General features: G+C 44.3%; 1 protein-coding gene across 2 annotated transcripts in view; it reads left to right on the top strand.

The window, feature by feature from the left end:
* The first annotated feature begins 14,129 nt into the window (after positions 1-14,129).
* Tom1l1 (target of myb1 like 1 membrane trafficking protein) overlaps positions 14,130-26,217 on the top strand; it is a 39,182-nt gene continuing 27,094 nt past the window's right edge. Inside the window, exons 1-4 of one of the 2 annotated variants that reach the window (XR_007832028.1) lie at positions 14,130-14,318; positions 17,041-17,125; positions 19,144-19,222; positions 25,797-25,946. Coding sequence is in view for 1 of the 2 variants with exons in the window: in XM_051158293.1 (XP_051014250.1) it covers positions 14,261-14,318; positions 17,041-17,125; positions 19,144-19,222; positions 25,797-25,946 (372 nt within the window). In the remaining variant the exon portion in view is untranslated. The remainder of the gene's footprint in view (positions 14,319-17,040; positions 17,126-19,143; positions 19,223-25,796; positions 25,947-26,217) is intronic. The other variant, XM_051158293.1, reaches the window with a different exon arrangement.

Raw genomic sequence — 26,217 nt, 5'->3', positions numbered from 1 at the left:
TGCTTAAAAATAAACACCAAATAAACAGACCAAAAACATTTCTTTCTCTTCCTTGCCTTCTCTTTCTCTCTTTCTTTCCCTTTCTCTCTCTCCCACTGTTTCTCCTTCGCCCTGCCTCTGGCTTCTTTTGCGTTTATTTTTTTCCAATGGAATTTCTTCAAGTATTTTCAAGTGATGCATACCAACACCAGACCACTCTTTACATTAATGGTATCCACAACTCATTTTTCTAATATCAAGAGAAAATATTTGTGGTGGTTTTTTTTTTTTTTTTTTTTTTTTTTTTTTTTTTTGCATTAACATTGTCTTTCCTTCAAATATGCTACTCCAATTAACCAAAGATACTCTTTTGTGGCCCTTCTCACTTCCAGGTAGCAACTTGTCTCTGAATCAATTTCTGAATCTTCAGGGTGTTCTACCCAGCACTTGCCTACCAATTTGATAATAAAAACCTACATCTGTCATCTTTTCTCATGAATTAATAGGTCTATAATTAAAATTCAACAGAAAGTCCCCAATTTAATTAGGGCAGGAGACAGCCATGTAAGCAGCATGGAGCATAGTTTTCCATAAAAAAAGACAATATTCATGTCAAACAAAGGCAGACCCTGCATCTCTATCTAACTCTGCAACAGCTGGTCCCTGAGCCACCTTTTATCGCTTGGAGCATCATTGTGAGGTAGCTAATAGTCACCACACAGTAAACATCGATGCAACACATTGAGTGTCTGAGATGCTATTTAAAATATAACCCTCAATGTAGGGCACTTTTGTTAACAGGACACACACACACACACACACACACACACACACACACACACACACACACAGAGAGGCCCAGGGACAAAAAATCTTGTTCATACCTGGGTTTTCCTCTTTAGATTTTTCTGTTCTGTAAATGGAGAACATTTTTAAGTTTTCTGGAACCTTATGAGCATAAGGCTATTGAAGCAGGGGTTTAACGGTACCACATGCCGAAGGGCTCTAAAGGGTCAGACCATGGCAAACACAGGCCCAAGTACGAAAAATACAGCCTTTTACCTTTCTCCCCATCACTGAACTCTTAGATTAGATTCCTGAAGCCACCAAGATCTAGTCTCTTATTTGGTCACTGACTCATTCCTTACATTGATTACCAAGGTTCAACTATCAAAACAGCAAGTTTCAGTGATCGTTAGCCATTCCTTTGACTAACCTAGTTAAAATACCTAATCAGAACATACCGACCTGACCTAGCTCATTCTAACACAGATCTCTCCCCCGTTCCTCTTAAAATGAACACCTGCAAATCTCTCTACTTCTCTTTCTGCACACATCAGATCCAGCCACCTTGTCTTTTTGCCTTGCTCAATAAAGGATCTCTTTGCATTAGGTTTGTGCTTGGAGGTTGGCCTTTGGTCTGTGCGCCTAGCCCAAAGTCCAGAGGGGAGCACCCTGCAGTGCGTGGGTCTCTCCACACACTAAGGCCAAATTGGACTGAAATGTGTATGTAACTCATGGTGAGATCCTGGGTCAATCAGCAACATTCTGAGTTTACAAGTGTTAGAAGCAGGACAAAAGAAGTCTGATCAGCAACAGGATGGCTTTGTCCCATCTCAAAAAGTACTGCTTATGAGATCTATATTAATAACGTCAGTGTACTTGTGGATCTATAGGAAACCATTTCTAAGAATCCATGCTTTATGCAATGCTTGACAGTTAACAGTTTTTTCTTTTACTTCATTTTTTATTATAATTACAACATTTACCATTTCTCTTCTCTCCAAATCTTTTCACATATCTCTCTTTCATTCAAATTCATGGCCTCTTTTTTATTAAATATTGTTATGTGCCTATATGTATATACATATATATTCCTAAGTATAACCTACTTAGAATGCATACAAGTACATGTATGTTTTCAGGGCTAAGCATTTGGTATTGCATAACCAATTGACATGCTCTTTCCTGGGGAAGGGTATTTTTCTTTTTAAGCAGGAATGACTCAGAAAAATAAAATGTCCATCAGCATAGTTGTGAAAGGAGATATGTTAACAAATCTAAGAATCCATTCCTTCCAAGACAAAAAAAAAAATGTATTCTCACCTTGAATGGCATAAAATTGTACTTTCTTCTCTTCCCATGTTGTATAAGAAAAGGACACATCTTCTTTCTAAAAATCTAAGTTATTTTAAGATTGTGAGTCAGAAAAGAGGACCATCACATCTTGTCAGCGATGACAAGGTCTGAATCAAGCTCTAGGGACTATTAAGAACAACTTGAAGGATGTGTCCCGGGCTGGAGATAACCGGACACAAAGGCGTATTGATTAATTGTGTAACCTTCTTTGAAACTTGTTCTCAGGCAGCCCCAACTCTTTCACAGCATTTAGGTGAGAAATCTGAAGAGATTTTCACCAATGCTCTCAATGGAAGCAACAACTGGAGTAAACCAGACTTGTCATTGAACAGTTTTCCCCAAATGGAGTCCTCACACCTCACAGAGCAGCTCTGAGGGGCCTTAGAGGGTACACATTCAGTTTTATTCTTGCCAATTGCCTCAGGGGAAAATGCCTGTGTGTGTGTGTGTGTGTGTGTGTGTGTGTGTGTGTGTGTGTGTGTGTTTAAGAGAGTATGGTTATTCAGTCCACTGAAAGACTACACAAATATAAAAAGGAAAGATCCAACAGAGAAATCTCCTAACGTAGCCAATACTGGGTAATGAATATTTGATAAACAATGCTGGTTCCCGACCTACAGGCATGGGAGAGTGTTCCCTTGGCACTCAGAAATAGATATTCATAGGAAATAAGCTGTGAGGCTACCCAAATGGCAGTAAGAACAATAGAAACTTCAAAGAACCCAGGAACCAAAGCTGGAATATAGTTTCAAAACAGTAGGCTCTGTTAAAGGCACATGATCATGCCCCAGGTCTCTTGTGGTGTCAGAGCTTCTTTATCAGGAACTGGACCACTCCCATCAATACTGAGCCCATACTCACCACTCCTGATAACGATTTACTAACTTCTTAATGCATATAATTGTTCTAATTGTGGGTTTTTTTTTTTTTTCTCTACTTATAGTTTCAGCTTACTCAGAACTCTGGAAGCAGCTGACCCTAGGAACAATTGCTGTGTCTGTCCGCCTGTCAGGAAACATGAATTGGTACAAAGATCTCCTATTAGGTTTCTCCCATAGCTGTCACAGATCACCTCGAGAGTGGCTACCACATTTTGGTACCCTTATTCTGTGTGTCCTCTTCTAGTCCATCAACTTACAAAACAGGGTTAAATGACTTAGAACAAGGATGTAGGAAGTCAGTCTGTAGGACTAATCTGGCCTGACAACTTTCTTTTTCTTATTCATTGGTTTTATTTATATTATCTAAGGACAGATTACTTTTATCCTCCAGAGTGTGTGTGGGGGGGGGGGGAGAGGGGGGGTGAGAGAGAGAGAGAGAGAGAGAGAGAGAGAGAGAGAGAGAGAGAGAGAGAGAGAGAAGTTGCCATCAAAGCCTGAAGCATTATTATCTGGCCTTTTTATAGGATACTTTCTTTCAGAGCAAGGACATTCACTGAAAGGAGACTGTGATGGGTTTTCTTGGTGAAGCTCGGGAGTTATGTGGATATTCCAAGACCAAAGCCTTCCAGAAGCAGCAGAGTTATCTTAAGCCCTTGCGTCCGTAAGCAGCCTGAGCCTAAAGGAGCATATAAACATTCAAGTATACAGATTATTTTTTGTGAACAGCATACAAATTAATCACTTTGAACTGATAATGACCCTGTGATATCTCTTTAGTATCTTTCTCCTACATAAATGAACACACTTCTAAGCATGCTAGGAACGTCCATAGAGAAATACCAAAGCAATGCTCAAGGTGAACCAGGCTCCTACTTAGCTCTGGATTGCAATTGATACTGCTGTGCTTCTTACGGAATGTGGTAGGGAATTCACTTTGCATATAACTTAAGGCTAAGACCAATACATAATACTGTGATTTCCACAGCTCCATTTTGGTCATTTTGAAGCTTACCCTGACCTTTTCTGATTTTAAATGGTGTAGGAACCAGGCCCGACTGGGCTGCCTGCCTGTCTTGCTGTTTCATGTCCTGGTTCTAGCAGCTTCCATGTCTGTGTTTATCTTGGTTAGCTAGTCATGTTTACTGCTCTGAGAACGCACCCCTCCCTTCCTCAAGACTTTTCCTCTGGTGTGCAATCACCTCTTGAGGGATTTCACCTGGGAGGAGGATTCCTGTTTTGCTGCCTATGGCTGCTGCTCTCTTAGCACGAAGGACCCGCTGTGTTAGTGTGTGTGTGTGTGTGTGTGTGTGTGTGTGTGTGTGTGTGTGTGTAAATACGCAGTCCCTCGCCCTCAACTCAGTACCACAGTGGCGCGGGCGCCACAAAATGGCTTCATGATCACTAGTAAGACTTGATGGAAATTGTAGTTTCCATACAGGTTCACAAAGTAACTTTTCCCTCTTGATTTGTCACGCCCTCCTTACTTGACTGCAGATGCTTGCAAGCAGAGACTGTATTCTATCTTATCCATGCCTGTCACTAATCCCTAACAGTATGGACACATCTGGCGCCATCAGTATGTACTTGTAGAATTAATGCAATAAAATTGTTCTTATACTGCGCTTTGCGTAGAAAGACTGCTAGCTGTAAAGCAAATGAAACTTTAGAACATACCACCATGTTTATTTCACTTCTACAGAGATGGGAAAGCGTTTAAATCCTGGCTATGAAAAACTGAAGTACAGAGTTTACAGGACGGAGACTTACTAGATAGAACTTTACTCCCCCTCTTTGTCACTACAGAGCATGTGGGGTGTGTGTGTGTGTGTGTGTGTGTGTGTGTGTGTGTGTGTGTGTTTGGACCTACACAAGCAGATACGGCTGACTGTATTTTATAAGACCTGGCTCCAAGATTCCATTTTCCATGCTAAGCCAGTTTCATCTTGTGCTCGCACGATATTGCATCTAAATATTTATCACATAGGCTGAACCGCAATTATCGGCCTACTAGAGAGTTTCTCCTGCTGGCTTAGAAGTTCACATCAGGCCTCGGTGTGATAAAATTCACTGAGATGGAGTAAACGAAGACAGGTTCTAATAAGGATATAAAACGTAGCTGGGCAGTGGTGGCGCACGCCTTTAATCCCAGCACTCAGGAGGCAGAGGCAGGTGGATCACTGTGAGTTCGAGGCCAGCCTGGTCTACAAAGTGAGTCCAGGACAGCCAAGGCTACACAGAGAAACCCTGTCTTGAAAAACTAAAATAAATAAATAAATAAATAAATAAAACGTAAGATGCGGTCTCCTGCTACCTATGATGAGTAACCCGGACACCTCTCTATGCAGACTGCCCCCAGCGGCTCATCTTTCTGATATTTTGGACACTCCATGTAGTCTTTATTGTATTTTAACATTTACACATCTCTAGGCATGTCTTTGTCATCGTGGGGCTCAAATCCCACACCTGAACTTTGAACTTTGTCTATCTCTTCTCACCCTGCCCAACAGCACTCTAAACCTTCCTTTGTCTGGCAAATAAGTAATGCCAGGTTTCATGACAACGTGAGACAGCTCTCCACATCGCGCCTCCGCTGAAAGAAAGCAATGAGCCAATAGCCTTTAGTGATGAAAGCCAGGAAAATGTAGTTAGCTGTATTCCTGGAGCCCTCCTTCCTGCTCCAGTGATTTCTGCCTGAGAACTGCTGCCCGTGAAAAGTTAAACAAGGCTGCCCTCTTGTGGTTAAAAGAAAATTGCCAGTCTGAAAATGAAAAGCATTCCAATTGCTATATAAAAAGAACACCGAGCGTCCTACTGAATTTTTGAGCAGCGCTTACATCTTTTCAAAAGGGGATACTATAAAGTATTCTACTGTGGACTTTTAAAATATAATGAGTAAGGAAATTCGTAACTGAGCGCCACACCACCTGAGAGACTGAACGGGAAGACTGGCTTAGAGGCCAACTTGGGCTACACAGAAACACCAAGTCTCAGAGGAAAGAAAAGTAAATTAAAATTCTCTCTAGACCGGCTTACAAAAAAAATCACTGGCCGGGCGTGGTGGCGCACGCCTATAATCCCAGCACTCGGGAGGCAGAGGCAGATGGATCGCTGTGAGTTCGAGGCCAGCCTGGCCTACAAAGCGGGTCCAGGATAGCCAAGGCTACATAGAGAAACCCTGTCTCGAAAAACCAAAAAAAAAAAAAAAAAAAAATCACTGTCATTTTATTATGGGCTACAGAATTTAAAGGCCCATGGATGATTTTTCTAATATACATAGGATTTATATGATAAGTAGTTTATTACAACATTCTTACAGAAGAAAAAAAAATCCTGAGACACAGCCCTTCCATATTTTTAACATGCAAGTTCATTGTATACCCGATTGTGTGTTAAAATCTCTGCTACCTTGGTGATGGCGGAGATGTTCACAGAGTTGACAATACCTGGGCATATGTAATCTATGTGTGGCACTCCTAGTGACTTGTGGGATGGCTAAAAGTCCCGTTGGTGTTTCAGTCTGCAATCTGTTCATGGATACACTTGGAAAGAAGAAGGACTCCTGTTTATGGTCCAACACATTTCTCATGAACACTTTCTGGTAAGATGAAGGAAGCACCATCTTCAAAACCTGTAGTGAAGTGTGAACAACTTCAGATAAAGAGAACTGGGAGGACAGGGGGCAGCAGAGAGCACCCGAAACTGCTAGCTGGACCACCGGGGCTCTTGGTGAGTCAGAAGACGATCTGGCTTGGATGGGGGCGATTCGGTACATTCTTGACTCCAAGCCAAGGGGTGAAACCGGACAGTTAGGCTTTGGTATCAGAAGAAGCATCGGCTTGAATTTATTTTGTTTATACATCCTTTCTCCCGCATGCCCAGGAGTCATCCATGCAAAGGACAAGTATCGCTAATAGATCTATAGATGGTATTTAAAACAAACATATATTAGGGCTGGAAAGATGGCCCAGCACTTGAGAGCACTTGCTGCTCTTTCAGGGCACTGGCATTTGGCCAGTACCCATATGGCAGCTCAAAACAGTCTATAACTCCCACTGCAGAGGTGCCAATGCTTTCTTTTAGCCCATACGGGGACCAGGCTCAGATGTGGTACACACGTTCGTGTGCAAGCAGAACACTCATACACAAGGATAAAAAATGAACAGATGTTTAAAAAAAAAAACAAACGTGGGACAAGATTTCGGCATACTTTAAAGTCAGTCTCTCGTAGCTGTATTAAAAGCTTTGTATTTGTCGCTAAAACAATAGTGTGGTTGGACAGCCCAGGGGCCTCATACACTATGGACTGCAGTACTGCAGCCACTGGGAGACGCAATGATGGACAAAACAGACAGTTTCTACCCAGAGGGGGCCAGACGATCAAGAAACCAGCATACACAAGCAAATCAAACAGAACGCCATTTCCTATTGCACTAAAGGCTACGAGGAGAATTAAAAAAGCAAAGACATGAGCAGGCAGAAGGTTTAAGTTAGCTTTAAATTCCACTTTGGGGGAAGCCCAGAATAGTGATTTTCTATCTCCAGAGGGAAGAGAAGAAACACGTTCAGGGAGTATGAAGAGACAGATGATGACAAGTGGTAACAGAAGAGAGCGGGAAGGTGAGAAAGGGGGGCCACACGGAGCCTTGGTTTGAAAGGGCATTGGGTGGCTGCATAGTGGTGCACATCTGCAAATTCCAAGATTCAGCTAGTTGAGGCAGAAGCATTGTAAGTTGGGGAGTGTGTGTGTCAAATCTCTACTTCATTGGGTAGATCTGTTTGTGAATTTGAAAGAAATAGCTAAGAGGGCCATACCACAAGGCAATGTATGTTTTTTAGCACTGAATGAGAAGTGTTAAGCGTTAGAAAAAGGCAGGAAGTAAACACATTTTTGAAGGCCATTGCAGACCATAGCTGACGTCATGAAGATAGTAACCACTGTGATGGGAGGAAGGATGGAACAAAGGGAGCCTATTTCAGAAGTTTAACTTTACTAACTATCGAGTAACTGTTACATGCCAGGCATTTACATCAAACATTGGGATGTTACCTTGGCTAATACTGAGTCACATTCCCTTGGGAGGATGTGGGGTAAACTCCATCACTGAAGTTCTGGAAAGATGGCGTGCCTTGTCAAAGATGAGTCTCAGGTGGGAATGCTAGCATTTGAACCAAGTTTGATGTTGAGATAATGTTACCCTTCCTGTTGGCTGCCTCTTTCAAGATCTTCCCTGAAGGACAAACCTCCAAGCAGCATCCCCCTGAGCCTGTGCTAGCCCTAGCCCAAACCTCCAAGCAACATCCCACTGACCCTGTGCTAGCCCCAGCCCAAACCTCCAAGCAGCATCCCACTGAGCCTGTGCTAGCCCCAGTACAAACCTCCAAGCAGCATCCCACTGAGCCTGTGCTAGCCCCAGTCCAAAACACCCAAGGCCATCTCCCATGTTTTTTCAGATACTACATGGGATCAGTATCAAGCCACATGCTAGCCCAGAAGCAGGAGATGACAGAGTTAACCAGCTAATGGTTGCTGGACTTTACTGCATGCCCAGAACCTTCCTAGATGCTACACTACATTAGTACACACACACACACACACACACACACACACACACACACACACACACACATACACAGAGTTAAATGACAAATCCCAAAAGAGTTAAGCAGAGACTGGTAATACTGCAAAATCTACAGAGAGCTTTGCCGGCTTAGGTTATGAAAATATTGATTCCTTTACTTCCACATAAAATAAATCTTCAGCCTAGAGCTTCATAGGAAGCCACTGGGGTGACAAATTTAACCAAGAAGTACCCTTGAACCCCAGATCTCAGTGGGATTTCTTAATCATGAGAATGAAGAGAGAAGCCTGTGGATCTTTTTGTGGTGTAAAGTTTAACGGTTATGGGAGGGCAAAAGTGTAAGATCAGTCAACACACTTGGTATTACTGAATGAGGAACAATAGGCCCAACACTGCAGATGGTTCCCAAGATCAAGGGTAGAATCCTTGGAGTGGGTGGGGAGTATGAGACGATGTAAAGTGACCCAAGCTTTGAGATGAGAACAGGTTGAATTCTCCTCCCAATGCTGAGTGACTTTAGGATAATCAGCAAACGATCATCAGGAGTCTTGCTGGAAAAGCCGAAGTCCTTTGGACGGTGCCTGAAGAAGCCATATGCTTTTACTCCTAACTTTCCTCTTCACATCCTGGGTCTCTGAGTGCAGCCCCAATCCCGTAGGAACAAAGAGGTCCAGGAGGAAGATGCGGAAGAGGACAAGCCTCCTCCTGGACTTGACATCTCTTCCACAAGTAGAGTAAAGAAGCCATTCTTTGAACTTCATTTTCATAATCAGGATTTTAAAAATTACAGCACTGTTAAAAATAACCGGGGTCCCGCCGACTGAGGTGGCCTAAAGAAAGACACCCAAGCGCCTGCCGCAGGCGCCGCTGCAGTGCCACTTCAGTGGGTGAATGTGTGACAGAGAGATGGGAAGGATGGAGTACACTGTGGAGAGATGGAAGAGAGAGCAAAGCCTGATGGGTTCGTACACTGTGGAGAAAGTTGGACCTGGAAACTCCATGGTGAAGAACAGGCAGGTATGAGGAGGCCATGGTGAGGTCCTGGTCCGGGCTGCCACCAAGGGACATATCTGGATCTATGTTGATGTGACCAAATTGATATGGCCAAGTAGTTGGCCACCAGAGATTGTGTGGATATTTGAGGACTATGCATCCACATGAGGGAAAGGGGAGACAGGCAGATCTGGATGGCCTGAGCTGACACCTGAGCGCATGGGGACATCTGGGCCCATGCTGCTGAAGTTGGTGTGTGTGTTGGGGGTGGTTCTCGACCTGTGATCTTACGGCAGCCAGGGTCTGCTGATGTCTCCGGCCCATGTTACCAGCAAAGGCCATGCAGATCTCCCTGGTCTGAACTCCCAAGTCACTGTGCTGAGCTGGTCCTGCCCCTCACCTGGGCAGCACAGTAGAGCTGGCTCTGGTGGCATAAATTTGAGCAGAAGAGCTGACCCCGCCCCTTGTTTGCTGCAGCACTGGGTGAGCTAGCCAGGAGAGTGCTGGAGAGCTTGCCCTGGTGCTGTGGCCAGGGGAAAGTTGGTGGGCTGACTAGCTCAACTAAATCCCAAGCCCAGATCCAGGGCCATGCCAACATCTATCTCATCTATGATCTGCTGGAGATTGTGAAATGGCCAATCCTGCAGCTCCAAAACTTCAGGACCTCCATGACACTGGGCAACAACAGGATATCTGAGAGGAGTCCCAGAGAAGATCCAGTGTTGGTCATGTAGCCGAAGCCAGAGGGCTCAAACCAGACCAATGACTCATTGAAATGAACATTTGCAAGTAAAGCTGTGTGGACAAAAGGGTATACTATGTGACACACTACAGCTGCCACAAGATTCTTTTCTTTTTACTCTATCTTATTTTATTTGATTTTGGGAGGCAGATTGCAAGGACAAAGTATGGGAGTTAAGTAAGATTGAGATGCATCGTGTAAAGTAAATATATATATATATATATATATATATATATATATATATATATATATATATATATATTCAAAAGTAGCGGGCAAGATTTATTATGCAATAATGTCACTATTGAGGAGAAATGTTATGCCATTGGATTCATAAGGACCTGGTTGGGTTCATGAAAACTCAAACTTGGTTTCATCCCTGACCAGACTTATGACATCAAAAAAACTGCTGTGATGAAAAGTATGGGCCATGGGGAAAAGCAGACAGAGAGCGAGGTGACATAAAGCAGAATAATCCAGAATTGAATAAATGAAAGTCAAAGACAGCGTCAAGATTCTCTCTTTGGGAAAGTATGGTGTCAACTGAGGACATTTAAATATTGTGATGCCCTTTACACTCAAGTCTAGTTAAGTGTGAAAGTCTGCGGATGGACCCATGGATCCGTATTCTTTGCGGCCACTCGATGCACTGAGGTTAAGAAGAAACTGGTGCAGTCAGTACAAGGTAGTCCCGCTGGCTGGAGATGGAAGAGGACTGGGCTAAGTTCAGTTCTAGTTCAGTTCTGAGTTCAATTTTCAAGCCATAGGGGGCGGGGGGAGGGTTGGGCGGGTTTAAGGGACTAGCTGTGAGGACAAGAAGAGCTGTTTCTTGTCCTGAAGGAATAAATCATGCAGTCAATACCTATCTCTTCAAATCTGGTGAGTAACAGGACACCCAGCCCAACAAGCATGGTTCTCTTCCCTGGAGGGACTTATATTTTGAAGGCAGTGAAGACCTTTCTGAACAATTCGCTTAGCACAGACTGTTTGCAGGCTCTAAGGAAGAGACATACTCGGGGCAGGGAAGAAAGGCTCCTTTCTTGTGGGAGTGTTCAGAGAAGGCTCCTTCGTTAAAGACTAGAAAGAGACAATATGGTGGAGGGACATAGAGACTAAGGAAGCAAAGGCTGTGAGGAGATATAGGAGGCTAGATTTAACACTCTTGAGAGGGAAACGGAGCCAGGCGAAGAGAAGAGAAAGGTAGGGAGGAGTGCTCGGAGGGATGAAGGAAGATCTCGTGCGTCAGGCGCTACAGAAGTCAGTTTCTGGAGATGCGTTGTTGGGAAGGGGTGGGTTTGCAACTGAACCCATCCAAGTGGGAGAGAGTAAAGAAAAACGCTACAGGCTGGGTGTTTAGTGCACGCCTTTCATCCCAGCACATGGGAGGCAGAGGCAGGCGGATCGCTGTGAGTTCGAGGCCAGCCTGGTCTCCAGAGCAAGTTCCAGGACAGCCAAGGCTACACAGAGAACCGCTGTCTGGAAAAGCAAAAGTAAAGCAAACAAACGCTACAGAAGAAACTATAGATGGGCTAGAGGCTCACATTTAAATGCTAAAGCAAGAAAAGCGAAAGAGGAAGAGTGGACATGTTATTCTTAAACCATCCACGCTGTGTCACCCTGGTCATTCATTTTCACTTGGATGCCACTCTAAAATGTTGGTGACAGAGCCGCATCTGGCTCCTGGTGTTCCAAAACTTTCAGCGGTGAGAAGAAACAGAATCAGTGGTGGAATTCACTCTGAGGTAGTAGCTTTCATTTTTACACGCGCATGCGTTTCCCATCCCTGGTCCCTCCAATCTGCAAGCAGCTTCCCCACTAACCAAGCGACTTTTCCCAAGGTGTGTGCCACAGGAGTGCCCTGCCTGCCTTCCAGGACCAAGAAAGGTGCTGTAGCACGGTGGTGGTTAAAGTCACAGAATCTGGAGTCTGGTGGGTTTTTTTTTTTTTTTTTCACTAGCGTGAAAAATTATCTACGTTAATTATTTTAATCTGTGAAATCTGGCTTCATGCTTACTATGGACTTAATCATGTAATGAAAGTAGAACGCATCTAATTTATGGTACTAGCATGGAACCCATTACCAGTCTTGAGCAAGCACAGAAAAGGGGGGGGGGAGGAGCAGAACTCTGTGACAGTAAGGTAAACTGCCCCATTCGTCAAGGTCTCATTTTGAATCAAACAGAATCTCTTAACAAGTAAAATACTCAGTCATCACCAGCTTCAAATATTGGCCGTAATGTGGGCTCCAGAATCAACTTGCTCATTTTTACTGAGCATCATGACCTGTACACACATAAGTGATTAGCAAGTCTGGAGAGAGGGCGTGGTGCATGTACAAGCAGTTGCCACTGCAAATAGGAGGACTTGAGTTTGCATCTCCAACACCCACGTAAAGCTGAGCGCAGTAGCATGCCTCTGCAATGCCAGTGATCCTATAGTGAGGTGGGCAAAGACAGGAAGTTTCCTGGAAGCTCCTGGGCTATCTGGCCTGGCTTATGGAGCTTCACACAATGACAACACAACAACAAAACAACAAAACTCTAAGGTTGTAGTCCGACCACTATATACATAAACACACACACAGAGGCACAGTGCACGCCAATACACATACATACATCCTATGTATGCATACATTATACAAACACATAATAAAAATGCTTAGGAAGAGCTCAGTATGGAAGCTGTGTAAGCTTCTGCAATCTATTCCCTTCCTTAAACTTTATTTTATGTCTGTGAACATTTTGCCTGTATGTCTGTCTGTGTACCGTGTATATACCTGATGCCATGTAGGCCAGGAGAGAGTGTCATATCCATTGGAATTAGAACTCCATATGGCTGTGAGCTGCCAGGTGGGTGCTGAGACTCAAACCCTGGCCCTCCAGAAGAGCCTTAACCCACAGAGCCACTTCTCCAGCCCAGTGGTATCTAGGTATTTAATCCTTGTTTTTGTTTAGAATTATGCTCTTCTGACCTCAACTTGGCTGTGACTTCTGATATCCTTCTCCTAGACCAGAGTAACACTCACTGGGTTGATGCTCACTTCTGGAAAAGCTAGCAAAATTTACTAGCACAGGGTAGCCCATCGTCTCAGGAGGCAGCCTACAGATCAGGGAAGCATGGTTTATCTGCCGTTAGCTGCGTAAAAGGAAAAAGAAATCTTGGTTCAAATAGAGAAGCTACAAGGAGCGGGGGAGGGGGGGAGGGGGGGTTCTTAATGCGGATTTACATTCCAAACATATTTCCTGCCAGAGTCCCAGGAAAGCCCCTCTCTGCTTTCACTACTAGGCTAGAAAGCAGCGCTCCTAGGAGATGGAGTTAGAAGCCAAGAGCTTGTGTGGCGGCGCCCTGTGGTCCCTCTTGGAAACAGAGAAACAAAGGGCTCGAGCTCCTGGGAGGCCGTTTTGCTCTCCCAGAATGCCCATGCTCCTCCCAGTTCTCCACCACTTAAAGAGCAGGGCCCAAGAATCGGTTCAGGGATCTTTGGAATGGGAGTAGGAGGAGGCGAACTCTCACCGTTCTGGAGGTGTGTGACTGTGACAGTTTCCTGAGAGGCCTTCGTCCTTGCATTATTAACCCTAGCAATGACCCTCAGTCTGTGTTAGCAATCAACCCCACGCTGCCAAGTCTCCAAAGGGAAGAGAAGCGATCTTCAGCCCTTCAGTGGAGATACTGGAGCTGGACTCTGGATTCCCAGGCCTGTGGTACGCGACCACACCGCTCCACCCGGGCTCGCAGCCCACCTAGAGTCACGCGGAGCGGGAGGCGCCAGGCGCGCGCTGCAGGTGCGCCAAGTCCCCCGCGGATTCCCGCCCCTCGCGAAGCTTGGCGCCTCTTGGCGGCAGCGAAGCGCAGGAGCAGAGAGGAGGGGCCTCGGACACCGAGCGGGTGGAGTCGCCAGTCGGAGGGCGGTGGAGGCGGATTTCCTGGGAGGGTTCTCTGGAGCTACCATGGCGTTTGGGAAGAGTCACCGCGATCCTTACGCTACCTCTGTGGGTCACCTCGTAGGTAAGGAGCCGCAGGGAACAACATACCCGGCTGGCTTGGGGGGACCGTGGGAGCTCTGCTCGCTCGACTCCATTCTCGACTGTGGGGGGCCGAGTTGGACCAAGTTGGAGAAAATGCTACCCTCCCCCCGCAGCTTTCCCACGCCGCCACTTGTGTGCCACCTGAGGCAGCTGTCCAACTTTCTTTTCTTTTCTTTTTTCTTTTTTCTTTTTTCTTTCTTTTTTTTTTTTTTTTTTTTTTTGGCTTACTCATGTTAGAACCTCTCTGAAAAAAAAAAAATGCAAAATCTCCCATTGGATGTCTGCTGAGCGAGTGGAGCCAAGCAGGTGACCCGCAACACGGCGGCGGAGTGTTGGGACCGCTGGGTGGAGAAAGTAGAAACTTCTTGACCTGGGGAAGGTTCTTCATACGTCCATTCCCAGCACTTTATTGCTATACCCATTTTACCGACCTTAAAGAGAAGGCTCAGAGAAGCTAATTGCTGTGATCTCACCTGGAGAGGCAGGTTTCTCCAAACCAATTTTCTCCAGAGCACACAGCTCAAGCAATCTAAGTGGCCTTTTGCTTAAACATGGAGATTAAAAAAAAAAAAAAAAAAAAAAAAAATGCATGTTGTCGATGCTGAGGACACAGAATGTCCATCTACAGTCACCATGGCCCTTATACCTGGACATAGCCCTCCAACCCAGCAAGCTTCGTCCTCCCTTCTCCCTTGTTCTAGTGCTCTGAAATTACAGAGGTGGACGCAGAAGCCACTGGCTACCCTTGGCTTTTTGCCACCAGCCTTCCTTCTCTCTCCTGACCCCTCACTGGAGGACAGGGTGTGGCACCAGGATGCATTAATGACAGACAAACTGTGGGGAACTGAGTGGGGTGATGAAATCCCTGGTAGTTTTAAGAAGGACTCAGATTCAGCAAGTTTAGATAGAAGGCAAGTTAACTGCTGTAGGGACAGGAATCACCCTTGGACTTAAACCCGAGTTTCCAAGTCTTCAAAACACGGGAAGAGTGCTGCCCTCAAGGAAAAACACTTTCTGAACTGTCCATCTCCTTACTGAGGATTAGAATGAGCCCTGAGCAGAGTTGAGTTCCACACTGAATCTTTATCGGCAGAAGAAACTTCAGCAGTAGGTCACATTGCCCTTTAGCTCTTTTAAGTACTTAGAGCTGCCAGCTGGATGCCTTTGGGGAGTGTGGTCTCAGTCCTCAGAAGGGGAGTGCACACTTTCTGTAGTAGCCACTGTAAGATGCCTTTACAATACTGAAGGAAAAAAAAAAGAAAAAAGAGAGAGAGAAACAAAGTGAACCATGGCCTTTGAGATGTGAATAGGAGCTCTCTAGGAATGAGCAGGTTGGGAGGAAGGAGGAGAAGGAAGTTTCTAGATGAAGAGCAGCACGTGCCTAACAACACAAGCAAGATGGCACAGCTTTGTCCACTTCGAACCAGATTAAAGTGTCACACTATGGTGTGCACGGTGCTTGGTGATCTTTGCCATAGAAGCCAGTAAATGCATTGACATTAGAACAGTGGTTCTCAACCTGTGAGTCATAACCCTTGTGGGGATCCAGTGACCCTTCATAGGAGTCACCTAAGAACATCTGAAAACACAGATATTTACATTAGGGTTGATGACAGTGGCAAAATTGCAGTTATGAAGTAGCAACAAAAACAATTTTTAGAGGGAGGAATGGGAGGATACAAGGGATGGGATAACAATTGAGATCTAATATGAATAAATTAATAAAATATGTTAAAAAAAAAAGAAAAGAAAAATCAAAATAAAACCAAAAATCAAACAAACAAAAACAATTTTTATGGTTGGGAGTCACCAGAACGTGAAGAACTATATTGAAGGGTCGCAGCATTAGGAAGGTTGAGAACCACTGTGTTAGAGGGTCTCTGACCCTCGTTCTGTGTTTTGTGACTTTCTGAGACAGGGTCTCTCTGTGAAGCCTTGGCTGTCCTGGACTCACTTTGTAGACCAGGCTGGCCTCAAGCTCACAGAGATCCTCCTGTCTCTGCCTCCCTGAGTGCTGGGACTAAAGGCATGGGCCACCCCCCCCCACCCCCCGCCTTCCTTCTGAGTTCTTACAGAGGTCATCTAGCGAAGGGAATAACAGGATCATAAGTGTTTAAATCTGCCTAGTGTCAGTTTTGATGCCAGAAGCTATCTTGCTCTGCTATGTGCTAGCTCCTCCTTTTTTCCTCACCTCCCCCAATACATAATTTAAAAACATAAATAGTGGAGTCAAACAACCTTGATTTGAATGCAAATTCAACATCCTACTTGCTGGGTAACCTTGGGTAATTTCCTTACTCTCTCTGAATTTCTTTTACGCCATCCGTAACTGCAGGTTAAAAGAGAAAAGGCTTAGAGGTGTGTAGTTCACTTTGCCCATGACTGTCCAGTAAAGCCACAGATCCAAAGTTCTGGCTTCTTCTGAAGGAGACTGAAGGATGGAGATTTAGCTGGTCTGTTTTGGCCCTTGTAGCCAGCTGTTGTCGGCTTTCTTTAATGGCTCACTCATTGCTTTCCCAACAGCAGCATTCTGGCCTTGGCTTCCGATCGATCCCTGAATTACTGGGAATTGTTTGGAGGAGAAAGAAAAAAAAAATCACTTTACCCTTTGATAGCATAAACTTGATTGTACTTCTGAGTGCACCCCAGGTAGATTATTTCAAGGAGACGAGACATTTTTTTTTTTTTTTAAATCTCTGCAGAAAAGGCTACATTTGCTGGAGTCCAGACTGAAGACTGGGGCCAGTTCATGCATATCTGTGACATAATTAACACCACCCAGGATGGGTAAGTTCAAGGTGCTGTCTGTGAATTTGTGCCTGATAAGATCCACCGAGCTGCAGCATGGCTTCCCTCACTGACTTCTGGGTGTTCGGTTAAAGGAGTGTTTCACTGCCCTTTAGGCACCTCCTGCCTCATGAGGATGGCAGGCGGAGCTCTGGAACAACTCTGCGTGCTGGAGAACCCCGAGATGTCATTACAGCTTGTCCCTCCTTTGCCCTTTCTTTGCTAGCTTAAATTTTGTCCTTGTCTCACTCAAATTCCTTGTATTAAAAAGCTTTATTTTTTTTTTCAAGACAGGGTTTCTCTGTGTAGCCTTGGCTGTCCTGGACTCACTTTGTAGACCAGATTGGCCTTGAACTCACAGTAGTCCGCCTGCGTGCTGGGATTCTTTTTTTTTTTTTTTTTTTAAGAGAAAGATAAATTGTTTCTTTCTTTAGAGCTTTTCTTTAGAGCTTTCTCAAGCACTGAGCGCCAGTGTTTTGTAGCAAAAGCATTAGCCAGAAGCTGGTAGCTACAAGCTTCTAGTGGTGTCCAGGCCAGTGGTGAGCAAGCCTCTTGATTATAATCAGGGAACAATGAACACTCTTTTCTGTCCTTGTCTGGGGGACAGTGTTTTATCTTTCATCAGCCAGCTCATGTTCATACTGTGCTCTTAAAAGATGTGCTGTGTGTCAGTACATTATCTAAACTTGTCATTAAAAAAAAAGAAAAGAAAAGAAAAAGTAAGTCATTAACAAGGACTAGTACTTTGAATTTAGTCAACTATAGGTTATGATAAAAGGTGAAATTTGCTCATTTTCCTGAAAATTCTTTACGGGTAATTGGTAGAATGAGATTTAGTCTAGTGTGTGCTTTATGAAGAAAGCATGGCAACATAATGATTCACTATATATGAGTGGCAAGAGCCTATAGTTGACACTTCTAAGACTTTACAGATTTTTTTTTTTAAATGTGACTCTGGGCAGGCAGATCTCTGTGAGTTCAAGGCCAGCCTGGTCTACAAAGCAAGTTCAGGACAGCCACAGCTATACAGAGAAACCTTGTCTTGAAAAACAAAAACAAAAAATCCTGTGACTCTGTACGTGGTGTGTGCGAGTGCCTGTGTGTTCAAATGTGTGTGAGTACACTTTAGTGTGGAGGCCTCAGGCTGGCATCAAGGGTCTTCCTCAATTGCTCTCTTGTTTATCTATCTAGTCAGCATTTCTCAGTTGAACCCAGAGCTGTGCAGGAAGGCTAGTTAGCTAGCCAGCTTACCCGAGGGGCCCATCCCTACTTTCTCAGCAAGCATTAGAATGACAGGTAGGCTGTAATCCATCCCCACATGAATTTACCTGGGTCTGGAGATCCTGATACAGGTTCCCAAGCTTGCACAGCATCTCCCTAGCCATGCATGTATAATAATAATAATAATAATAATAATAATAATAATAATAATAATAATAAACAATAATATGTACAGATGTATATATACATATATAATCTTCTATACCTTTTAGATCCTCTGTGAACCTTTTCAATACTATTATCAATTTCTTTATTGGTCTTGCAAAGGGGAAATCTAATAAGATGAATTTTGACCCTCTGCTTGCAGATCTTTTTAAGATAAAGTTATAGCGTGTCAGAATTAGCAAGCAACGGTAATTCTTCGATCTCCTTACCCATAAAGGACTCAGGAAATGCTAAGAGTCTTAAAGGGATCACTTTTCTTTTGTTGTTTTAGGGGTACATTTCTTGTGCCCTGATTGTGGGCCTTGATAGAAGCCAGTGTTCATACATTTCGTGACCGGTGTTTGCTATGTAATACTCTTACGTAAATATCTTAGTTGTGTCTCGCCAGGGAGCAGGTGGTGTGATCCATCTGTTTCACAAGGAAGCTTAGATATGGTAAGTTAAGTGGCCCACCTAACATGGCAGCAGAATCAAACACCGGTCTTTATTATTATTTCCATATGGCACACTGCTCTCATAGAGACCCTACTTCTATATCCAAATTGATGATTTCAGTGTATTTATTGCCACAGGCCAAAAGATGCAGTGAAAGCTCTGAAGAAAAGAATCTCCAAAAACTACAACCACAAAGAAATCCAACTTTCCTTGTCAGTAAGTACTTTTAATACTATCATTAAGATTGTGAGGCAGGTGCAGTGGTATGGTGCACGCCTGTAATCCCAGCACTTGGGGAGGCAGAGGCAGGTAGATCTCTGTGAGTTCGGGGCTAGCCTTGTCTACAAAGCAAGTCCAGGACAGCCACAGCTACACAGGGAGACCCTGTCTCAAGAAACAAACAAACCAAAAATCAATAAATAAGATTGTTGGGTTTCTCGCCTAGAATTGACATTTTTAATGAGTTTTTTAAAAAGATATATTCATATTCTAAGAGGTGATCCCTAGTTAATAATGCATCCAGGACTGTGTGACGGAAGAATCCTCGCCTATTGAGAACCGCAGAAGGGTGTTCAGTTAACTCTGGTGACGTCTCATTTTGTAGGAAAAAAAAAAAAAAATCCCACAGAATCCGTTTTTCTTGATCAAGCTCTCGGAACTTGTGCTTTATAAACTGATAGATGATAAATGGATCGATAAGTGTGTGTTTGTATTTGTTGTCCACGTTTAAAGAAGGAAAAAATTGAAGTTGTGGAAGGATGGCTCCTTGACAGCTTTTCCATGTCCCTTCAGCACCGCTGTGCAATCTCGAGGTGCTGGCAGCCCCTTAAGTGTCAACCAGTTCTCCTGATTGTTGGAATTTGGAGCACACTCTCTGTCGAGTTATACAGTTCTCCTGTGCACTGTTTCTTTTGTGATAGGGATGTGAGCTCTTCTTGAAATAGACCCATTTCCCCCTGGTTTTGACCATAGGACCTCTCCAGTCACAGGGGGCGAGTTTCCCTTTTCACATTGGGAATGAGCTGTGTGGCTTCCTCATTTCTTCTGGAAGTTAGACCACACATAGGTATCGCCAACATCACACTGTTTTTAGGGGTAATGGCAGTGTTTACCAGAAGACTATGAGGCAGACCTGAGAAGAGTTCATAACTAACTTCCAGATTCACATGGAAAAACAATGTATCACGTCGCGTTTACTTGGAGACTGACTGAAAAGAAATTAAATAGTATCCATGCTGCAAATAAAAAGCAAACCCATGACTTGGGATCTGACTGTAGTTTTAGAGACAATTTTCCTCCTTCCTGGTTTTTGGCCTCTCCTCTGCCTCTAAATCATCACGGCCTGCTTATGAAGACCATGGAATGATGGGAACTGTTGGGAGAGAAGGAAAATGATTCTGTAGGAATAGCAGGGCATCAGGATCAGGATAGAAATGCCTGATCTGTTAGCCGGCTGTGGTGGTGCACTCTTTTAATCTCAACACTGGGAAGGCAGAGGCAGGTGTGTCTCTGTGAGTTCAAGGGCAGGCTGGTCTACATACAACTTTTCTTCTCAGAACGAATCAGGTCTCTCGTGTGTTTCATGTGTGTCCTCAACACTTTCCTATGTGCATAGTACAGAGTCAGAAACACCAGTGTGTGCAGGAATAGATTGAGTTGATAAGTCCCCACCCTTTCTTCTTAAATCTCATCCCATTTCTCCTAGTGTCCAGGAAGACTGAGGGTCTAAGTGAAGGTATTTTTAGCCTAGGGTAGGGAAGAGTGTAGACAGCGCTGAAAGGAAGTGGATCTGGAGGATCTCAAGAGGACAGAAGGTTGCTAAGAGAACTAAGTGAGAAAGAGAAGGGAGGGAATGAATGTGTACCACCTTCCCCGTTTCCTCCGGGTAGCACTTTGCCCTCTTACAGCTGTTTGCCTCTGTTAGTGTGGCGTGTAGCCTCCTTGATGTCTCGATGGTTGTGTGTCTCCAAGTCCATGCCGTCCTCTTCATTTGGAATGGACAGGGCCCTCTCAGAGGAGGAAGATGACTTCTGTAGAATGCTGCCCCATGGATCTTCCATTTCTCTCTGGGCTCCCTTTCTGTTAGTCTAGCCTTTCGAGTTTTATTCCTTCTAGCCGCTTCTTTGTATTACATGGCAACCTCCCAACTATAGCTAACCTGTGTTGGGATTCCCCTGCCAGCCTATGAAAACTAGAGAGTCTAAAGCTAAAAAGCCCATGCTGAAGTAAAGATGAGAGTCAAGGGGTAGGGCCAGAAGTCAACTTCATGGTTAGCATCCATGTTCATTAGGTCAAGGACGATGCCTGCTTTTTCTTACATTCTCTTCATTTTCTTTAATTTATTTTTTTTTAAAGTTTACTTTTATTGATGCGTATGTGTCTGTGAGTGTATGTGCCACATGTGTGCAGGTGCACTCAGAAGCCAGAAAAGGGTGTCAGTCAAAGACAGTTGTGAGCCACTCAACCTGAGTTCTGGGAACTGAACTCGGGTCTTCTGGAAAAGGCAGCAAGTGCTTTTAAGCCCTGAGCTATCGCTCCCGACTCTCTTAATTAATTTTTAAAGTTGGCATACAAAGCAATGGGCTTTCTTGTGTCATTTTAATATAATATGTATCAGGAAGCATTATGCTTATTCATTCTTCTCTTCCGCCCCTCCTCCAGTATTCCCCTCCTTCTTGACCCTTTCTGTACCCAGTAGTCCCCTCTAGTTTGCATCATATGTATTCCATTGTCCACCTTTCACCTCTTACTCCAGTCCCATAAGGTATACTGGGTTGAACAAATAAGCCAGATTCAGAAAGAGAAACACCAAGTTTTCTCACCTATACAGAATCTAGATGTGTGTGTGTGTGTGTGTGTGTGTGTGTGTGTGTGTAGGCTGACAACACAGAAAAGAAATTTCTCTTGAGTTTTTCCGAAATGGGCTTTGACACTCAGTGGCTGCATATAGATTTGCCCTTGTAGTACACATAATGGCCCATGTGCCTCACCTCGGCTTACACATTGTCTTTCAGAGTTACTCTCAAGGCTCTGCACTGGGTTCAGTATTCTCTTAGGCTGAACTGAATTATGAGAGAAATTAGTCGCAGACGGAATTGCCCAATGTCTGTCAAAGGCAATTAAAAGCCTTAAGAAGTCATCTCCTATGGACATTTCCATCTTATTTCTGTGAAGTGATAGCACCTACGTTAGTTGTGAATGTTTCTAATATTGTCTGTCATTTTGAGTTCTCTATGGACTTGCCACCCTTGGTTAGGTGTGCTATATAACCTGACTGTATTACAAATTTTTTTTTAACCACTGGTCAGTGGCGTAGTTTTATCAAGAAGCCAGTAGCTTTTTATGTTTTTCTTTTGCAATGCTGTGGATAGAATTCCAGCCCTTGTGCATTCCAGACTAGGGCCCTACCACTGAGATACACTCACAGCTCAAGAAGTCAATAGCTCTGCTTTGTCTTGTGTTCAGTGCTGCTGCTGAGCTTTATTGCTCTAAGCTAGAGAGCCCTCTTGAATAAGTCACTTGTGACCTCAGCAAATACCACTGTCATTCTCAAATGAAAAGTGGTCGAACAAGTTCCTGAGAATCAATGAAACGTAATAGTCCTTTATGGAACACGCACTAATAAAGAGTTATGGCGATTTCAGGAGATCTGTGAAGGTGAGTATCCATCCAGTGGCTTATCACACGAGAGCTGATAAGACAGCTTTCCCCTAGTTGTAGCCGTGCCTTCCTGTAGTCACTGTTGGTGGTCCAGACATAGCTCCAATGGATGTGAAATCTAGTATTGTCACCGTACCTGGTTTAGATACCTACAATGAGAAGCAAAATTACCTAAATAGGGCTGGAGAGATAGCTCAGTGGTTAAAAAGCATTGGCTGCTCTTCCAAAGGACCCGGGTTCAATTCCCAGCACCCACATGGCAGCTCACAACTGTCTGTAACTCCAAGATCTGATACCCTCACACCAATGCACATAAAAATACCCAATAGCTCTTTTTCTTCTAGCTATCTGTGAAGATTTTTTGTTGTTGTTGTGGGGGTCTTTTTTTTTTTTTTTTTTTTTTTTGAGACAGAGTTTCTATGTGTAGCCTTGGCTGTCCTGGAGTCACTTTGTAGACCAGGCTGGTCTTGAACTCACAGCGATCCACCTGCCTCTGCCTCCCAAATGCTGGGATTAAAGGCGTGCATCACCACACCCCGCAGTGTGAAGTATTTATTTTATTTTATTAATTTATTCTTGTTACATCTCAATGGTTATCCCATCCCTTGTATCCTCCCATTCTTCCCTCCCTCCCATTTTCCCCTTATTCCTCTTCCCTATGACTGTTCCTGAGGGGGACTTCCTCCCCCTGTATATGCTCATAGGGTCTCAAGTCTTTTCTTGGTAACCTGCTATTCTTCCTCTGAGTGCCACCAGGTCTCCCCCTCCAGGGGACATGGTCAAATGTGAGGCACTAGAGTACGTGTGAAAGTCATATCCCACTCTCCACTCAACTGTGGAGAATGTTCTGCATTACTGTTGATAGGCACATTCTCTCATGCTAAATCATTGTCTATAGATATAGACGGTTGCGGAGGTCACCATTTGCAGAAGTTGTGCTTGGTGCTTCCCTCACAGCGAGCCCCTTGAAGGAGGCGCAATGCCCATTACGCAGACAGCATTGCCATGAGTTCACAAAAGGCATTTGCTCAGCTAAGCACAAAAAATAGATGCATGCCCACTTTGAGTCACTCACTTCCGCTTTTATTGGTTGCTTGGCTCCTACAGTTCTCTCTCTTGCTATAGCTTATGGATTCCAACTTCGCCTGTTTGCACCACCGCTAGATAGCAAACTACGTTAAGCCACTCACGTAAGTTTGCTTGTTTGCTGCAGTGTGTTCTAGATTCTAAGTGCGCTGGAGGGGTGAGGACTGGAGACATAATGGAGGCGATGATATAGAAATAACGAGCCCTGACACCCTTGATCCCAGCGGGAAAACACAAAGGGCTTGGTTGCTGGTCTCCAGATGTTAGCAGTCTCAGGACTCCATGCTGACTCTGGTTTTTGTGCGTGTACCTTCGAGGAATGTTGCCCATCATCATAAATACTAGTATGCCAAACATAAAAACTGGTTTGGGCAATATTTAGCAAGAAATTTATGATTTACTTGAGTCTAAGTCAAGGGGAGAGGTAGAAGCTCGGTACCTTGTCCGCGAACGCACAAGCAGCTGGGGTAAGTATTTCCATAGGTTCACATTGAAGAGCACAGCAGACTCCTTTGCGGGTGGAACAAGCCTTTCACAGGGTCACCTAAGACCACACAGTAAGCACAATTATTTACATTACGACTCATTAACAGCAGCAATATTACGTTACAATTCACTAACAGTAGCAAAAAATTATAGTTATGAAGTAGCAACAAAGATAAGTTTATGGTGGGGGGGTGTCATCACAGCATGAGGAACTAACTGTATTAAAAGGTCGCAGCGTTAGGAAGGTTGAGGACCACTGGGACAGAGGCACTGGCCTTTTAGCATCTCACCCATTAAAAACTCAACGTTCATGGTCGGTCAAGCTCAGCGTCGTTTCCATGTCGCCTTTCCAACTCTGTCCAGCCAGATTCCATCAGTAACATCCGTCTCATTTAGGCGTGGTTTCTGCTCCTCCCTCTGCCTTAATGTTTGGACTCTATCCTGCGGGACAAACTTCTGTACAGTCCAGATAATACTTTCTTGGACTTTATCCGCGGTACCTTCCCAGTGTTGTCAATTTGCCTATGTAGGACGCCACTACCAAAGGCAACTTGAAATACGAATCACCCGTCGTGATAATTCATACACTTTGACACCTTTACTCTATCTATTGCCTATTTTTGCATGTGATTTACGTTAGTCTTCTTTCCAGGAATCTCTGTAGTATCCAGCCAAGGTAGCCTGTAAGGAAGACTCACTGTGGTTTGTGGTTTCAGGCATTCATCATCAGGTGACCTGTGGCTCGGCAGCACACCGTGCTTGAGACACGTGGCAGAGTAAAACCACTCGCCTCATAGCTGCACAGCTGAAAAGAAAGAGAGAGAAAGAAAAGAAACATGTCACGGGTTCCAGTATCCCCTTTGAGGGCTTCCCTGCCACCCGGAACATCTTACTAGGCACCATTTTTAGGGGTTCCGCTACCAGCAAAGAGCAAGCTTTAAACCCAGGGGCCTCTGAGGACATTCCAGATGCAGACCATAGCAGCACTTATCTACCTGGAATACCGGACTGTATTCATTCCTACTTCCCCTGGTCATTTTTCAAAGCCCAGCTCAGCACCAGCCTTTTCTAAAAACTCTTGCACAGTCACCGGACTGTCAATAAGCACACTTGCCCATGAAGATCTATTACTAGACAGACTGCCATTTGTTTTCCAAACAAGGACATTAAGAGTGAAAGGGTGTGCCATTGTTCACAATGGCAGGACAGCAGGAAAGTACCCAGGCTGACCCTAGATAACCTGTAGCCAATATTACATAATCTTTGTGTTTCGCTTGGCATTGCCTTCAGCACGTGGCGTTTACTACCATGCGCGGCTGAGTGCTGTGTGTGCAACCCGACTCCCCATCACTTCTCGCCTCTGGGTGGTTTTCTTAGGCTTCTGCTTCCTCGTAATGATTGAACCTAACATTTCTCTACATGATTTAGTGTTACAGGAAGCAAATAGTGTTCATCAGTTAGAACGCTGGCAGGAGGCCTCTTTCGGCAAGCATTTTATCTGCTCTTCAGGAGGGATTTTGCTAGGGAGTGTAACATATGGCTTTGCTCTTTAATTCAGCTGATTGACATGTGCATGCAGAACTGTGGTCCGAGCTTCCAATCTCTGATTGTGAAGAAGGAGTTCATCAAGGATACTCTAGTTAAGTTGCTGAACCCCAGATATACTTTGCCGTTGGACGTTCAGAACAGGATCTTGAATTTCATTAAGGTAAGTCTGTTGATTTAGATCAAGGGATGGTCAACTTACAAGTATAGCGAGATAATGATGCAATTCTGGTGTTGTAATGATTCTTTATTTCCCTAGGGTTGAAGCATAAGGCAATTTCCCTTCCCTTCTCTTCTCTTCTCTTTAGGCTGGCCTCTCATTCTCTATGTAACCAAGGATGATCCTGAACTTCTGATGTTCCTGCCTCCATCTCCCAAATACCTAGTGTATACAGTACTAAGCATTGAACCCAAGGCTTCTCTACCAAGGGAGC

Source organism: Acomys russatus, chromosome 16 (genome assembly GCF_903995435.1).
Source record: "Acomys russatus chromosome 16, mAcoRus1.1, whole genome shotgun sequence".
NCBI classification, from domain to species: Eukaryota; Metazoa; Chordata; class Mammalia; order Rodentia; family Muridae; genus Acomys; species Acomys russatus.
The sequence above is the reverse complement of the archived record's forward strand: the minus strand, read 5'-3'. Positions and strand labels throughout refer to the sequence as shown.